The 16209-nt window shown below is 43.7% G+C and overlaps 1 protein-coding gene across 2 annotated transcripts in view; it reads left to right on the top strand.

Moving 5' to 3' along the window:
* The window catches only part of GRK5 (G protein-coupled receptor kinase 5), a 151589-nt gene that overhangs the window by 48444 nt on the left and 86936 nt on the right, over positions 1-16209 (top strand). For both annotated transcript variants that reach the window (XR_014853130.1, XM_085064717.1), the window contains exon 2: positions 13348-13443. Coding sequence is in view for 1 of the 2 variants with exons in the window: in XM_085064717.1 (XP_084920843.1) it covers positions 13348-13443 (96 nt within the window). In the remaining variant the exon portion in view is untranslated. The remainder of the gene's footprint in view (positions 1-13347; positions 13444-16209) is intronic.

Raw genomic sequence — 16209 nt, 5'->3', positions numbered from 1 at the left:
TTTTTTTATAATTTAGAACATTGCCTTTTTAGGCATAAAATACAAATAATTCATTTTTACTATCACTGTAAGCACTCTTCCACATCTCCCACATTATTCTCCCATGAAAAACCTTCATACCAGGAAGCCTTGGAAAACAGCACTTACTCCAGAAATACTCAGCACTTACAATTTTGTGCAGAGGGGATTCCTCAGTTAGGATCCCTATCTCTCCCTCTCTCAAGGGGCTTGTTGAAGGGCTTGCTGGCATTTGTGGTTCCTCATAAAATCAGCTGGAGTTGTAGGTGCTGGACTTGAGGCTGATGTGGTTGAGAATTAGTTCTGCTTTTGAGAGAGCAGTCAGGCTTTAGGGCAATCACTGCCTGCATTTCGAGAGGATTAACTATAGAAAAGCATGGAAAATAACTGAAGATCCCAGTAAGACGAAGGTCTAGCCTTTAGCTTGAGAAAACATCCTGTGTCTTCATGCCTGTGGAGCCACTTGGATGTTTGCTGGAGACAGAGGGAGGTTGTTGAATCCAGTCGTTCCCTCAAAGGTGGAAAACACAACCAGGACAATCCTGCTGCCACCTGCTATCCCAACAGCCCACATTCCCCGTTGCTGTTGGAGAGGATGAAGGTGGGTCTGTGCCGTGGGAGGTGCAGGAATGTCCACAGGCACCTGAGGAGCCACCAGAACCTTCCTGCCTCCTCTTGTCTCTTCATGTTTCCCCCAGAAGCACCATTTTCAGCTGGGGTCCTGTTTGTGTTGTCATTTTAAAACATATTTTGGAATGTTAACTTCAGCCAGCTGAAGTGATTTCCTCTTTGCCCCCTCACTGAGAAGGTTTATAAATATCGAGTTACACAGGAAGCAAATTCTGCCGTTATCAGATTGTTCTGTAGTCACTTTTCTTTTCCTCAAAAGCATAATGGTGAACTTTATCAGTGCTCAGTCATTTGTTTCCTATTAAACACAAGTGATTAAGATGCTGTTTGGCTCACTGGGAAGAGTTACTGACCTGTTTTGTCTGTAAATGTATCATTAAATTAGGAGACACCTGAAACTGGTAGGAAGTGGGTATTAATTGGGTTCAAGTTCCATGAGCACAGATTGCTGTTTCCCAGCGGGATGTGGTAAATAGCCGTCACCAAGATAATATTAATTACATTATCTCCCAGAATGGTCCCAAGAGGTGCTAAAATAGCACATGGGCCACTTGGGCTTAGCTGCTTAGACACGAAGATCAGTGTTTGCTGCTGTGTTGCTCAGCACAGTGTGGAGCGCGTTGCGTCACTGGGGAAGTCGGGTGAGATAAGGAGGCTGGGATTTTCTGGGTAGCTGCTTGGGCTTTTTCTCTCATGAGTTTGAAAATCAGAATATCATCTAAAGCAATAGCTGAATTTCTTTTTTCTACCTTGACACCAGAAAAGGAATGATTAATAGCAAGCCTAAAGAGTGGATTTCATAAAACACCTGGACAGAAAGTGTTTCTTGCTGCAGAGATGCCTCCCTTAGCCCATGAGGACCATGTTGAGTCTTTTTTAGCACTAGAGACCCAACAGCCTTCCTCTCCTGGGTATTGATTAGGGGCAGAAGTGGGAACCAAACAAATATACTGTTCAATGATGCCTTGTCATGAACTTCTCTGCTGATAATTGAAGTTCAGCAAAGCTTGATTCATGTGGGATGGAAGTACACTAGCCTTGGAGATTAACTAACTCTGACCTGATAATCAGACTCTTCTGTCTGGACTAGAAAAACATGGACCAGGTGGTTTGTTAGGGACATGCAGTCAGACACTTAAAGACAGTGATGCTAAAGGCACCATTATAATTAGCTCAGCCAGGGACTGAGCACATAGATTGACTTGAAAACCAGTGTGGCTGTTCTGCGGTCATCATGACCTCTGTGGAAAACACTGCTGAAAGAAAATTTGGGCTTTAGTCACCTAATTCACTGTTCCACTGAATAATGTGTTATATATTACCACTGTTAATTAAAGGTATAAACATGTCCCATACTGGGGGCAATGATTTACCATGTAAGAAGTCACATTATGGTTCTCAAAAATGGACTGGTAGGGTGACACTGTATTTTTAAATATTCAGAAAGTGCTGTTTCCTTGTTCATAGAGCTTAAATTAAACACCAGAGGGGTTCACGTATATTCAGATGAAGGGGAAAGGTGTGGCCTAAAGTCTCTTTCACAACAGCTCAAAACTAACATTAAGTTAGTTCCACCTTAAAGGGAAGCTTTCATCCTTATTTCTACATCCACGCATGAAAATCTGAATTTAAAAGATATTGAGAAACAGGAAGAAAATAAATAAGTAGATCTCATTTTTGACTGTGGAAGTTGTTTCAATAGAAAAGTAATAGCCAGCTTCACAAAATGTCACTAACTGGGTGAAAGTGGTCCCCTTGTATTTCCCAGTTGTGTCACTCCTCCCATGATGACAGTTTCCACAAAGAGATGCATTTGTTGAATCAGGGTTATACAGGACAAGTAAAGAGGGACATTTTCTGAGGAGGGAAAATGTAAAGAAATTTTTTTCTTTTTGTAATATGTTTTGGTATTTTTTTTTTCTGTTGCTGTCTATTTTTCTTCAAAATGAGAGGAAACAAGCGCAGGCTGATTTTTTTATGGTGCAATTCACACTCCTCCATTTCTTTTTTTTTAAACGCTTGTATATTCAAAGATCTAGCTCTGACATTTTAATGAAATACAAGCAAACAGTCTTTCCTTCCCAAGTGAGCAGGACAATCCCTGTCTGCTCCACTGGGCCCAGAAGGTTCTGGTTTGTGCTGGAGTCAGCAGCAGTTTCCTACAGCGACTTCGTTTGACCTGCGCTGCTCTGACAGGCTGGGGCTGGCAACAATCTCAGCCTCAGCCATCAAAACATTCCTTTGTAGCCAAGTGTCCTTCTGCTTTCTCTGAAATATCTGGTGTCAGTTTTAACAAGAGGGGAAACAGACGTTCGTCAGCATTAATTCGCCGGACAATTAAGCTGCTGATCTCTGACCTCCTGCCATTATTGGCTTTCAGAGCCAGGGTAAAGACCCCGCAGATATCTGCTCTCTGTCATTCCCTGCGAGCTGTCCTAGTATTTTATTTACTCAAAGGCTTAGCTCTTGCCCACCACCAGCCAAGTGTATATGCTTTGTAAAAAAAATTGCTAATAAGCTGTCCCAGGCAGTGACATTAATCTCTGAGTGACGATAACAGTGAGCAAAGGGAACAGCTGGCTGTCAGGAAAGCATGTGAGTAGGAATCATACATTTATTTAGATTTATGTACATATTAGAAGTCCCTAGATGTACATTTTAGACCCTAATATGTACATATTAGAAGTGCATCCCTGGCTGCAGCTGCTTTTGGTGCTTTGGGGTACCTTGGGCATCCAGACCAGTGGCAGGGGCTTTCCATGGGGAGCTATGGGATTGCTGCATGGTGCTGTTTATTCTTCTTCCTTCATCTTCCAGCCCATGGCAGCACTTAGCTTCTGCTCTCTCCTGCAGTCCCTGGTGATAGGATCAGAGGGGCTGATGGCCCAAAGCAATACCCTGTTTGGATTCTGGCCCCAGGACTGCAGTGAGAGCCAGTGGGAGTGCAGGACTTTGTGAGCCATGAGGAAATAGTTAATGCCTCGCTGGCACAGAGCTCTGGTTTGTGTTTATTAAGACGCTGGGTGGGTGGGAGGGTGGGTGGGAGAGGCAGCCGAGCTGGGCCAGCTGCTTGCATCATCTGACGCTTACACCATGCAACCCTCCAGCCTCATTTCTCACTCGCTGCTTTTGAAGCACTTCATTAGCTAATCAGAGGAACCCTCTGCCTTTGCTCTACAAGTTCCCTTGTTTTTTGTCTTCTACCTCCTAATTTTTTTCTTTTTTCCCCTTTTTTTCCTTCTTTTTCTTTTTCTTTTCTTTCTTTTTTTTCTTTTTTTTTTTTTTTTGAGTTCTGCTTTTTGTGTCGAGTCCTTCGACTGGTAGCTATAGTAACACCCATGAATGAGTGACTGTATCACACTGCTCCAGCCCACTCCCCTCAGGAAAGCTGTGCCAGGCTGTCACACACCTGCAGTGGCTTGGCACCCCCTCTGTTAGGGGTTTCTCCAAACAGCAGGGACAGTCTCAGCTTGGGAGCCAGCTCCATCCTGCTCGCTATTTGCAGCTGCAGCCCACAATATATTGTGGCAGAACGAATGAGTCACTGGCAGAGCAATCTGTTGCATCAGATAATCACAGATTACCTCCATTAACCCAAATCCCTTCTGTAACCTTTTACAATAATGATCCCCAAAGCTGACGCATACAATACTGTTACCATCACGTTTTGGGCTGTCCATGGTTTTTAAAGAGGATGTTCTCTGTAGTTTCGGGGATGTTCTAGCAGGCTGTGCCAGCAAGATCCACAGAAAGCAGCTGTTGGTCCCTTGTTGCTGGACAGGATGATGGGGCCAAAGCTTTGTAGCTAAGTAAGGGGAAGTCTCCCTTTGAAATGTCCCTGTCCTTTTACATCAGTCCTGTGCACCTCCTTACACCTTTTCTCTGGTATCCACGTAGAATCTCTTTCCTCCAAATCAATGTCTGTGCCCTCACCTTTTCTCCTCTGCCAGCCAGTCACTGCCACTGGCAAATGCTTGTTGGAACCAGGCATTTCTGGGGGGTTTCACCCCCTCTCCACATTGCCCCTGCAGCATGTTGGAAGGCTCCTCATATATCTAAGGTTTAATTTATGTTTTATGCATATATCTGTGAAATTGGAGTGTTATCTGGCCATGGAGAGCCAGGAGGATGGTAGTTATCTGCTTTTGTGGTAAAGAAATATGTGTCTGATCCTGATCCCAAATAGAAAGTGACCCAGTCTGAGACATGCTATGATGCTGTGCTTTTCTTCCTGGCTGACTCTGGAAGCAAAAGGTCTGAAGTGCCACACAAGGAAAGTTACCCTGAAATAATTCTGGCAGTATCACCCATACACATATATTAAGGAGGTTCTCAGCCTAATTTTTCCATTTTTAACATTTGGATTTCTGGATTTTTATCAGAATATCTCAAAGCTTTACCAATTCTACCAATTTGGTGGAAATACTTAATCAGTCAGGCCTAATAAAAACCAGCCTGTCTCCAGTAATTAATTTTTCATCACATTTACTAAAATTCTTTTCTTTAGCCTTGTTGGTAAGTTTATTTAGGTGAGGGAAAAAACCCAGAACAGAACATAATTCTCAGAGCTTGGCTACAGACTGCTGATAGGAACACTTGAATTCTCACCTCCCCTCCAGCTGGATCTCCTCCCCACAGTTCAGAAATACTCTTTATAAGACTCAAATGTCAGGAACACAGAGGCTAAATGGTTTTTTTAGATACTGCAGAACTATTTGGAGGAGAAAAAGCCCACACAGCTCTTTGACAGGGACAGACAGAACCCACAACGTCTCCTGCTCAGGGCTGGGTTTTTGCATGTTCTCCTTCTGGAAGTGGCACCATACTTTTCAGGAGAGCTGAGCCCCATGGATTTGCCTGTGCAGGGCCAGGTTTCCTTGCAGTCCTTCTGCCTGTCTCCTGTTGCACGTTGTGCTGTTGTGTTGCTAAACATCAGAACTGCAAGTTATGGATCAGCAAATCAGCAGAGCTTTTTAGATTCCTAGTAATTTATCTCAGTGTCTGACTAGGAGCCATTAATCCCTTCAAGGTATTTTGGGTTTAGGGGTCAGCCCCAAGAACACTGGGGTTGTTTGAGGAGCACAGCTGTATCCAGGAGCACTGCACATCCTGCTGGGCAGTCTGCATGGGCAATGGTCAGTATGTGGGTGAGGAATTCACAGACTCAGAATATCCTGAATTAGAAACAACCTACAAAAATCATCATCCTGACCATGCACAGGACCATCCCAGCTTACATTTGCAGGTTTGGAGGCATCAATTGGTAGCTTGCATGTCACTGAACAGGGTAATAAATATATAGAACAGGTCATAAGTTTAAAAGCCATTGCTTAAAGAGGAGTTCCTTCCTGGAAAGATGTTATCAAGCCCTATTCAAGCAGGGTTTCTGGAGCAGGGATTTGCATTCTTCCTTTGCAAGAATGGGAAGCAGGTCTCTTAGCAGTCAGTGTAACTCACAGCTGTGCAAATTAACTCAAGGGAATTGGTAAGAAATGTGGGAATTTGGAGTCACTCGAACATTCAGCTATGGGGAGACCACGTTACTTGTTTAATTCTTGTGTACTTCAAAGCATGTGACAGTTGAGAACATTTCTGACAAAAGAATCTTCCTTTCGGAGAATGAAGTTTTGTCAAAAATTAAAGGGTTTGCAGGAAAGTGTCTGCTTAAAAGAAAAGATGATTTGCTTTTTCTACCTTCTTATTGACAATATCGAAATATCATTTTAACGAGTAAAGAATGTCAATTTCCCATACCCATTTTGTTCCGGTGATATAATATCTTAGCACTGTATTTGATATGTTCTATGATAATGTTTTGACGTTAGAGAAGTGAGATGACTCAAATGTTACCACAGTGAAATGGTTTAATGTCTTCAAATCAGAATTTTGTAGAACTTTGAAATACGGTCTCAGCTTCAGCTTGGGAGAAAGGTCCACTGAGAGATTTAATATTTTCAGCAGGGTGATGACCTTGAATCTCAACAACTCTCTTCAAAAGGTTGGTCTCCCATAGTAATCATTGACACTGAAGTGCTGCAATTTTTTTTTTTCTGTTATCTACACTATTGATGGAGAAAATCTCTCAATAGTCCCCAGACAGTCCCACAGACATGTTGAATCACCCAGTACATGGCAGAGCATTCTAAACCCAACAAAACTGCCTGGGTTTGTGCCAGTAGCCTTTACTTTGAAGTTAAGAATAGGAAATTAAAATTTTGGGCTCTTCTTAATTTTACTGTTTTAGATGATAGCTGGATTTATTTTTGTAAGATTTGCTGTTTGGTTGGTTTTTAATAGATTGTAAATCTTCTGTATACTTTGTGTCTTTTGGATTATTTTTGTTTGTGGCATAAAAACCAACAATCTCTTTTTGTTCATTTATCAGCTGCAGGTAAACACAATGCAGTTAAATACAAGGCATAAAATAGACCCTATAACAGACAAAATATAGGTATTTATATAGGGGGAAATTAAACTGCATCCAGGGAAAGTGGTGACCAAACAACTCCCTGTTAGCATAGCAGTGAAATGTAAGCCCAGTATATGTGAACTGACCCACAAAACCCAAAGAAAACTTGTTCAAATAATCTCAGAGACGCATTAAAAATATCTGGGGGGAGATGTAGGCAGAGTTGTATGGAGAATGCTACAAGTTGGGATGCCTACTTAAGACTAACAGAAGAAATTAAAAGCCTGTTTTTTAAGTTAAGTCCTTTCAATGTGCTCTGACCAGGCATAAAGGTAGCTTCTGTAAAGACTCCTTTATATTCCTAGGGTAGTAGGAAAATGGCCTTGACATATGATAGTTAAGCCCTGAGGATCAGTTTTCAAAGACTAATCCCTTAGCTTTCTCTGTGCCTTCAGGGCAGTGGATGTTATTAAGGCTCATTATTAACATTATTATTAACATAAAAAAATGTGTTGTTAAAGTCATGTTTCAGCCACTCATCAGTATTTACAGTATTGCCTGACCTCTTCTTTAAATCACAGGTAAATGTTCCTGCAGTAATTGTTTATGAGCAGTGGCTTCTGTAAGCCAAGGTTAATAAGACTTCAGATGCACGTTGTATACAGAATATTTTGCCCTCAGGTCCTCTGGTAATCAGATTGCAAAGCCAGCCTGACTCTGCTGAGGACAAGCTTGTGCTTTTGCTTGTGAAATTCCCTTCTCTGTGGCTCCAGAGGCTTAAACATGAAATACATCTGCTCTTCATTCCCAAAAAGCAGCGAGATGTTTTACACAGAAGTTGTCAGGCTCAGGTATTCGTGGCAACATTCTGAGCAAATAGCTGTGACAGCAGGGAAGATGGGCACAAAACCCTTATCGTGGTCTGTGACTCTCCGGAGCCATTCATCAAAAAAGGCTGCGGGAGATAAAGACAGATTAGCGTCGATAAGAGGAGCTGTGTAACATGATTCTCTTTTGAGGGCTTGTTGTGGAATTTTTATTGTATCTGATAAAAGAGAGCCTCTGGAGAGCGGTCTGCAGAGGCACTGCACCCCAGAGGATGGTGCACACCCACCTGCTTTTGGAAATCCAGCCTCGTGCTCTTCGCATTTTCCTTGGGCTGACAGAAGGGGATTCAGAAAGAGATTCCTAGTGGTTCTGTAAGTGCTTGTTTTAAGCACAGGTTAATCAGGAGCACACCATCTAGGATCTTTAAAGAATAAAACAGGGTCCCTGGGGTTTTTTTCTGCTTTCCCAGAGGAGAAGGGCTGGATGAAGGGTGGAGAGCAAGCAGTGTCTTTCATCCTTAGAAAACAAGCTGGTTTTATTTGCTGGTGCAGCTGAGCGTAGGTGGGACTAATATGAAAGAAGAATAGTGAACCTGGGAGAACTTCACATGAAGCAGGACTAATAAGGGTGAAACTGTTTGCCTTAAAGGCTGGATGTATTAGACATGAAAAATTCCTAGGGGAAAATGATGGGCTGGTAAGTTTTATTCATGCTGTCTCATTAGGAAGAGGCGCTCTAGGAAAACAAGATTAAAATTAGTGTTCTTTTCCTTCACAAATACACAGTTAATCTTTGGTATTCACACCCACATGAGACATGAGGGCATTCAACAGTTCAGGGCGTTTACCAGGATCCTAAAAACAGCCTGAATCTAAGTAGCATAGATGCTAACAAGAAGAAATTGTTTGGAAGCAATACACTTCATGTTTTGTTAACCATATCGTATTAACAGAACGTGGAGCAAAGTTCCTGTTTCTCAAACAGGAACAGCTTTCCAAGATCTTCCTCTGGAGCTGCCTGCAGTCCATCCTGTACTGCTCAGACCTAACTCTAATATAGCAATTCCATATATAATACATAGCTTCCAACACCTTGATGGGACAGAATAAAGAAAGGGTGGCAAGAGGAAGAGGAGAAGAAACATAAACATGTTTTGAGTAGAAATAGGAGACTCACCATGATTTTCTGACTTTTAACATTTTTGCAGTTTGTTTCACTACTTTCACTGTGCAATCAAGGCTTTGGATTCCAAGGGTACAGAGCTCTGTGCTCTGGTTGGGAAGGCCTTGGATGACAACCTGGGTATTGTTGTGAAACGGAAGATGCAAGCTGTAGTCATCCTCAAGTGATCTGTGGATTAATTAGACTGCAATTAATACAGTTGAATGAAATATTTGGCTGTCTTGGATTAGCCAGGCCTGGCAGCATGGGGTGTGCTGCTGGCTTATCAACTTGGGCAAGAACAGAGCAGCAGCAGGAAGCCTTAGCCATGCTTAAAATCTGCCTTACATAGTGGCATGAGGGGCAAATGGAATATGTTACAGGCATGGTGCTGGAATAAATTCATCCAACAATATGTTTTACTCTGTGTTGTGAATAATCTTCAATCATCTGAGCAGGAGCATGGCTTGATGCTGTCTTTAGCAGAATTTACAAGCTCAAAGCCTTGGCTTCTCCAGCTTCATCTTCAGCTCCATCCTCTGTCTCTGATTTCTCATGTAATTTTGGACAAGCCAGTTAATATCTCACTGGCTTAATAATGTGCAGGTGTTTTCCTGTCTCCTCTCAGTGTTAGGTGAGTAAGTATATACTGAATAATGGAGAGAGAAAAAAGTAGGCTCTTTAGGCTAAGGGTAGCTCCTGCTTGCACATGTTTTACATGTGTGCCTCTGGTTATGTGTCTCTCCTTGCAGGCTGAGATCAGAGCTAGCTTTGCCATGCAGCATCACAAGACGATGTGAAAAATGCCATGTATTTTTCAGTAGGTAAGACGTACAGCAAACGCTTTTGTTTCCTGCAGGAGTGGTTGACACATTAGAGAATTAGCTTCAACCCTCAGCTTGCAAGTGCTGAGTTGCTGAGTGCGTGCAAGGAAGTGTGGCTGAGGTTTCGTGCTGTTGATGGCAGCTCACCTTTCATCATCAGCAGCAAACCAACATTTTAAAGCAGTCAGAACCTCCAGCACCACGTGGTGGAACCCACATCTAAAACGTGGCACACCTGTCAAGTCCTGCCCTGAGAAGCTGCCTTGAAGAATGCAAATCTTCCTGTACAGAATAGAGGATGCAAAGGCAGCAATCAAGGCAATGTGTGAAAAGCTTCCCTCTGCAACCTGCACCATGACCTATTGAGAGAAACCTCCCCTTTTAGCTTTTAGCTCTGCTAGACAATTTACTCTGTCTCAGCTGTCTCACTGCGTTATGTCCTTCAAACCCCCCCAGAATTAACGTTTGGAGCCAGCAAACACTGCTGGCTCCACAAGAAAAGCTGAGAGCGGAAAGGTCAGGTCGATTAAAGCACTTGATCAGAATCTTTAACATAAAGACGTCACAAGCAAAGCAGTAACGCTACTTCACGCTCAGCTAAGAGCAAATGATTCATCAGGCAAGGCTGCTTATTTTTGGAGGATAGCCACAAAAGAGAAGAGAACATGCTGGCTGTATTGATCACGGTTTTAATGGGGGACCACAGAGCCCTTCTCGAGTTTTGATGAAAATTTAATGTCAGAAATACATCATCCAATGTAAATACATCAATATGTATTTTGCATTGAATGGGTTTTAAAAATGTTCTGGCCTAGTTTAGCAGAATAATTTCACCTCTGCACAAATCTCAGAGCTGTCATTTAGAGCAAAGGGCTATTTTGCAACATTCTTCACTGCTTGATGCTGCTAAAGACACAACCATTTGGGGAGGACTTCTGTAAAGGTGGCTGGGGAAGCAGGTGTGCTCTGGAATCTCTAGTGCTTGTGCCTAGAGGGTAGACCTTCCGTGGGTGAAGATGTACCAGTGTTGAGCAGATGCAGCCTAAAGGATGGTTTCACCTGGCTTACCACTTCTGCCTCCTGTGTCCAGAACTGTTTGGAAATACTGCTCAAGCAGGCACTGCTGCCCAGGCAGCTGGTCATCCCCAGAGCAGGGAGCTCTGCCTGCCCCGAGCAGCACCTCTGTCTGACCCTTGGTGAGAGCAGAGAGAGTCTCTGCAGTGACAGCAAGCCAGAAATGGGTGGCACATGTTTGTACATGGAGGTTTAGGTTGGATATCAGGAAAAGGTTTCTAACCCAGAGGGTGGCTGAGCACTGGAACAGGCTCCCTAGGGAAGGGGTCACAGCACCAAACCTGTGTGAGTTCAAGAAGCATTTGGACAACACTCTCAGGCACATGGTGTGATTCTTGAGGTGTCCTGTGCAGGGCCAGGAGTTGGATTTGATGGTCTTGATGGGTCCCTTCCAACTCAGCACATTCTGTGACTCTGTGATTGTAAGATAAATGAATGTGGGGGAAAACACAAAGAGAAGAAGAGTTCAGGGAAGAAATGGTTCAGAGAAGAACATGCAGCCAGAGAGAATGATTGTAAGAGAGAAAGAAGCAAGAATTCAGGGCGGAAGGATCATTCCCCAGAGGAGTATGTGAGGGGAGGGTGCAGAGAAGTGTAAGGACAGTGTGATGGGACATAAAGGCAGGAGAATGAAGGAAGATACCCCTGGAAGAGAAGGAGAAGAGAAGCAAGTGTAGGTGGCAGCCTGGCATGCAGGACCCACTGTGCAGGATTGCAGGAGTGGGCTTTTGGGGAGCCTTAGGGTTGCTGAGTCCAACCCCTGTGGCCACTGGCAGCCAGAGCAGAGCCAGGAGTTGTGAAGAGATGATCACAGTGCTCACCCCAGCCCACAAAATGCTGCTCAGCACCTTGCAGCCCACCTAAGGCCCTCAGCATGCAAGGCCAAGAGAGCAGGACAGGCTCTCTGCTGCTGTCAGAGGATGGGAAAGGAAATTACTTCAGCAGAGGTTGGGATGTAGTGAAGAGGGGTGGGTGAAGCAGAATTCATTACAGACCCAAAGGGTACATCTGTGTTAGATAATGCTGTGTGGTGTGGAGGCAGTCACAACTCTCTGTGCTTTGCTGCTGTCTAGTTCCTGGAAAGGACAGCAGGGCTGTAATTCTGATAGTCCAAACAAGCTGGTTCCTCTATGGTCAGTGCAGGTATCTCTGCTCTACATTGCATACTGTAGAAATGCAAGCAGCTCCTGCCAATAAGAAGTTTAAGATAATTCAAGGCAGACTCGATCACAAAACCATTGGCCACCAAAAGCAAAGGAATAAATGTGAGATACAAAAGAAGCACTCCTGTGCCAAAGGTGCTACTGTGTAATCAGAAATTTCCCACAGAGAGCAATGCTTGTAATTTTTTCTGCAGCTCCTGTTTTCTCTCTGGTGGTCTGCTGCCTTTTGAGTCAGTGCTTTCCTAATTTAGCCTGCAATGCCATGCAGGACCCAACACAGCCTCACTCTGCAATTGTGCCTCTACCAACCCCTCTACAAAATTAACTCAGCTCTGAATTAGTCACTCAGCGTGCCAGTGCATGTAAAATAGACTCATGTGAATCAGATTTTGTGTGCAGGGAGTGAATTTCAGTAAATACAGCAACTCGGAGAATCCCAGTCTGCATCTGGGCTTTCATGCCCAGAGGGATACTCCTCCTCCATTGGCTGCACAGCCTCTCCAAGCAGAACAGAAAAAAGAACCAAATATGAGGTTTTTTCCTCATGAGGCTGTTGATTTTCTCCCCCAGTTCTCCTGTGGAAGCAGCAGTGACCAGAGTGTGTAATAGCAGCAGTAATGCCCTGTTGGCAGGATATGGAATGTGAGGGGTGGGAGGGCATGGTGGGAATTGAATTCTGATCTTCAGTGTTCACCACTCCTTTTGGACAGAATCAGGGCTTGTCCCAAAACCAGAAGGGGGATATCTGTGTTGAAAAGGTGTGAGCTGTAATTTTACAAGATTATTTGACTCGAGTGGAATGGCTGTTGGTTGGGGCAGAGGTGATGCTGGAGGGCAGCACTGTCATCTAAACTGGACCTGGTGGGCCACAAGCCTGGACTCCCAACTTTTAGCAAGCTGACCTTCTTCCAGATGCCACCTCCTTGGGATGTTTAAACCCAAACAAGCTCAGATTTGATGTGTCTCATAGAATCATAGAAGGGTTTGGCTTAGAAGGGACCTTAAGTCATCTATTTGCAACCCCCCTGCCATGGGCAGGGATCTCTTTTGCTAGACCAGGTTGTTCAGAGCCCCATCTTGGCTTTCCTTGAACATTTCCAGGAGATCTGCCTGTGCATCAACACACAATGTCTCAGCTGTAATTATTAATGGTATCCATAAGGACTGTGACTGGGCAGGTAAACTCTGGACAGAACTGTGACCCCAAAGTAATCTAATCCTGGTATTTCTCTCTCTGCAGGGGGTGGAGGGAAACGCAAAGGCAAAAGCAAAAAGTGGAAGGAAATCCTGAAATTCCCTCACATTAGCCAGTGTGAAGATCTCCGAAGAACAATAGGTAAGAGCTTTTCCCTTCTTTGGAAGCATTGCATAAATAAAGCATTCTATCAGAAGTGACTCATTAGGATGGCATTAAAGGTATTCATCATTACAGGGAATCAGTTTATAGATGGGCAGGCAATGCACATTCCTCCCATGGTGCTGCCATGTAAACTCAGTGGTTTTTGTTCCTAAAAGGGGCTGTGGGCCAGGCAGGAGGGACTGGAATGATGCTCTTGCAAGGCAGGGTTTGGGCTGGCAACTTCCAGGCCCTTTTTTTTCCATACAAAGGCTCCAGGACCCAGAGGGTCCTCACAGCTGGACAAGACCTGGCATATGGGACAGGTGTTTTCATACAGTGTGGCTGTAAAAACACATTCAGAAATTAATCCCTTCATCATATCCTGCATTCCCTTCTAATAAGTATCTCCTTATCTGGGAGGAAACGAGGCTTGCAGACTGTAGTTGAAGGTTTGTATTAATTATAGTCTGGATATGATGTTAGAAGCAGCAGCCACTGCCTCTGCCAGGCAGGTTTGCTCAGCAGCTCCATCCTCTATTCACAGCCACAACACTGCTTTATGGAGGTTTTTTACAGGGCATGTAGAAATTTTTTTCACTTAATCTGTTTTATTGATGTGGGCCAAATGCTGCAGATTTGGAAAAGAGCTTGCAATGTCCATTTTCATAGCACTGCATTTCTTCTGCTCTCACCTGCCAAATTTCAGCATTCTTTTGACTGCTGCCTTGGCAGACAAAGCCAGTAGCTATCTCCTTCTGCATTCTCCACTGGAAAGCCCACGATTATTGGTCTCACCACAAGAGGTTAACTTCAGCATTTGAGGCTCCTTTTCTCCCCTACACACAAAATCCAGCCACTGGCAAGGAATGAATGAAAGGCAAGAATCTGTAACAACTGAGATAACAGGCAGCATAATTTGTCTAACTTGGGTGAACTCCTGGTGTCTGAGTGACAGTGCCCTGGCACTGTTTACATTAGAAATCCAGAGCATGTTTATGCAGAGAAAATATGTGGAATGTTTTGAAACTCTTTTCATGGTCTCCCTTCACTAAAATTTTCTGCCTTCGTCTTCTGTTGTGGAGCTAAAAGCAGGTAAAGAAAAGAAGGGAGGCAGGAGAATAGAGCGTAGGTTTTCCCCAGCTGACAAACATACAAAGCCTGACCAATTTCTGAAGGTACAGAACCTGCTGGAAGCAAATCTGACTTAAAATATTGTAATTTGCAAAGGGAATTCTCCCCATTGTTCTATGAGCCTTGGTTTCTGCAGGGGAAAATGGCTCCAGATAAAATGCACTCTGTTTACAAAGGTATGCTATCCCAAAATGAGTGGTTTGAAAAAAATTTGGTCTGCCAGTGATTTCTGTTTCTGAAATGCTATTTCTGGCTTTTTGTGTGTGTCAGCTTTGTCCTAATGTAATTTGGTTTGCATTTTTTTGGTGAATGATTTGGTGATGTAACCAGGCAAGAGCTCTTGTGGGATCTCTGAGTGGATTCAGTTTTAGTCACTACAGTGCTTACCTGTTGACTGGGAATTTCAGCAACTGCCTTTTCCATGGTGGTAAATAAGCCCCAAATCCTGGTTCTGTGACTCTGATTTTCGCTGAGTAGCTTTCCCACTGAGCTGGATGTGATTACACAAGGAATGAGGCACTGCTCACCTGTCCTTGCTGGCTCTATCCTTTTCAGTAAATCTCACTGAATTTGAAACATCCAAACAGTTGTCTGAGCTTCTCCTTGCTTGTACAGGGTGTCTGACACACCTTGGGTGTGTCATTTGTTATTTTCTGCAAGTCTTTTAAAAGGATCTCAGGATTTCAGACAAGAAGTGTCTCCACAGGTGCAGGAAATGTACTGAAACATCTTTCTTGGCCCTTCAGCTGAACTGCTCTGGGACTTGCCGGGGAACCAGCAGGGGATTCAATCTTTTGGGGTGTCTGCACATCAGTCCCTGCCCTAACAATATCTTAACCTACTAGTCAGTGATACCAATGAAATAGAGAGCCCAGAAAAGCTTTTTCCTTCTAGGCCAGGTTGGATGATCTTTTAGTGGAGGGTGGGGTTGGAACTAGATGGTCTTTCCAACCTTCCAACCCAAACCATGGTTCTAAACTTTATACAAGGAAAAGGCTAGAACCTAATTCAATTTGTTTAGAGATCAAGACAAATACAGGCAGGTTCTGCTTGTCACAGACCTCTTTGCTGCCTGTCCTCCTCCCAGCATTTTCCATCAGACGGAGTCTTGCCGCTTTGGTTAAAAAAAAAATCACAGCGAGCCTTAGAGGGTTGGATAAACTGGAGCACCAGGCTGTTGAGGTTTTGTTGTATTCCTCTTTTTGGATGCTTCCCAAGAGCCTCTGGGGAAAGGCTGGAGGCAGGAATGGGATGGACTTTTTGATTTAGAGTGGTCACGGACTGCACAGCTCAGTTTAATGCAGCCATAAGCAATGGATGGAAAATGCTGCTGTTGTAGTTGTGGCAACACAGCCTACATGTGTGTGTAGATGCCCACATTTTGGTGTAAAAACGTGTGTGCTTTTGCACCCCGCTAAGATGTACTGAAAAGAGTCTGTGTCTTAAAAAAATAGAGTAGTGTGAAAAGAAATCTGTGAAAAACAGGAAGGCTGAAATAAACCAAGGGTCTGCGACCTGTGTTGACACAATTATGAGTCAGTTCATACCTTTTGGTTACCTCTGTGTTTACAGGAGACTCTGTGTTTGACTATCCATCATCTGGTGTCTCACTGAAAGACTTGCTTAGTAAAG

The sequence above is a fragment of the Lichenostomus cassidix genome, chromosome 6 (genome assembly GCF_008360975.1).
Source record: "Lichenostomus cassidix isolate B80296 chromosome 6, HeHo_3.0, whole genome shotgun sequence".
NCBI lineage: Eukaryota > Metazoa > Chordata > Aves > Passeriformes > Meliphagidae > Lichenostomus > Lichenostomus cassidix.
This window is presented reverse-complemented; position numbering and strand designations above follow the sequence as displayed.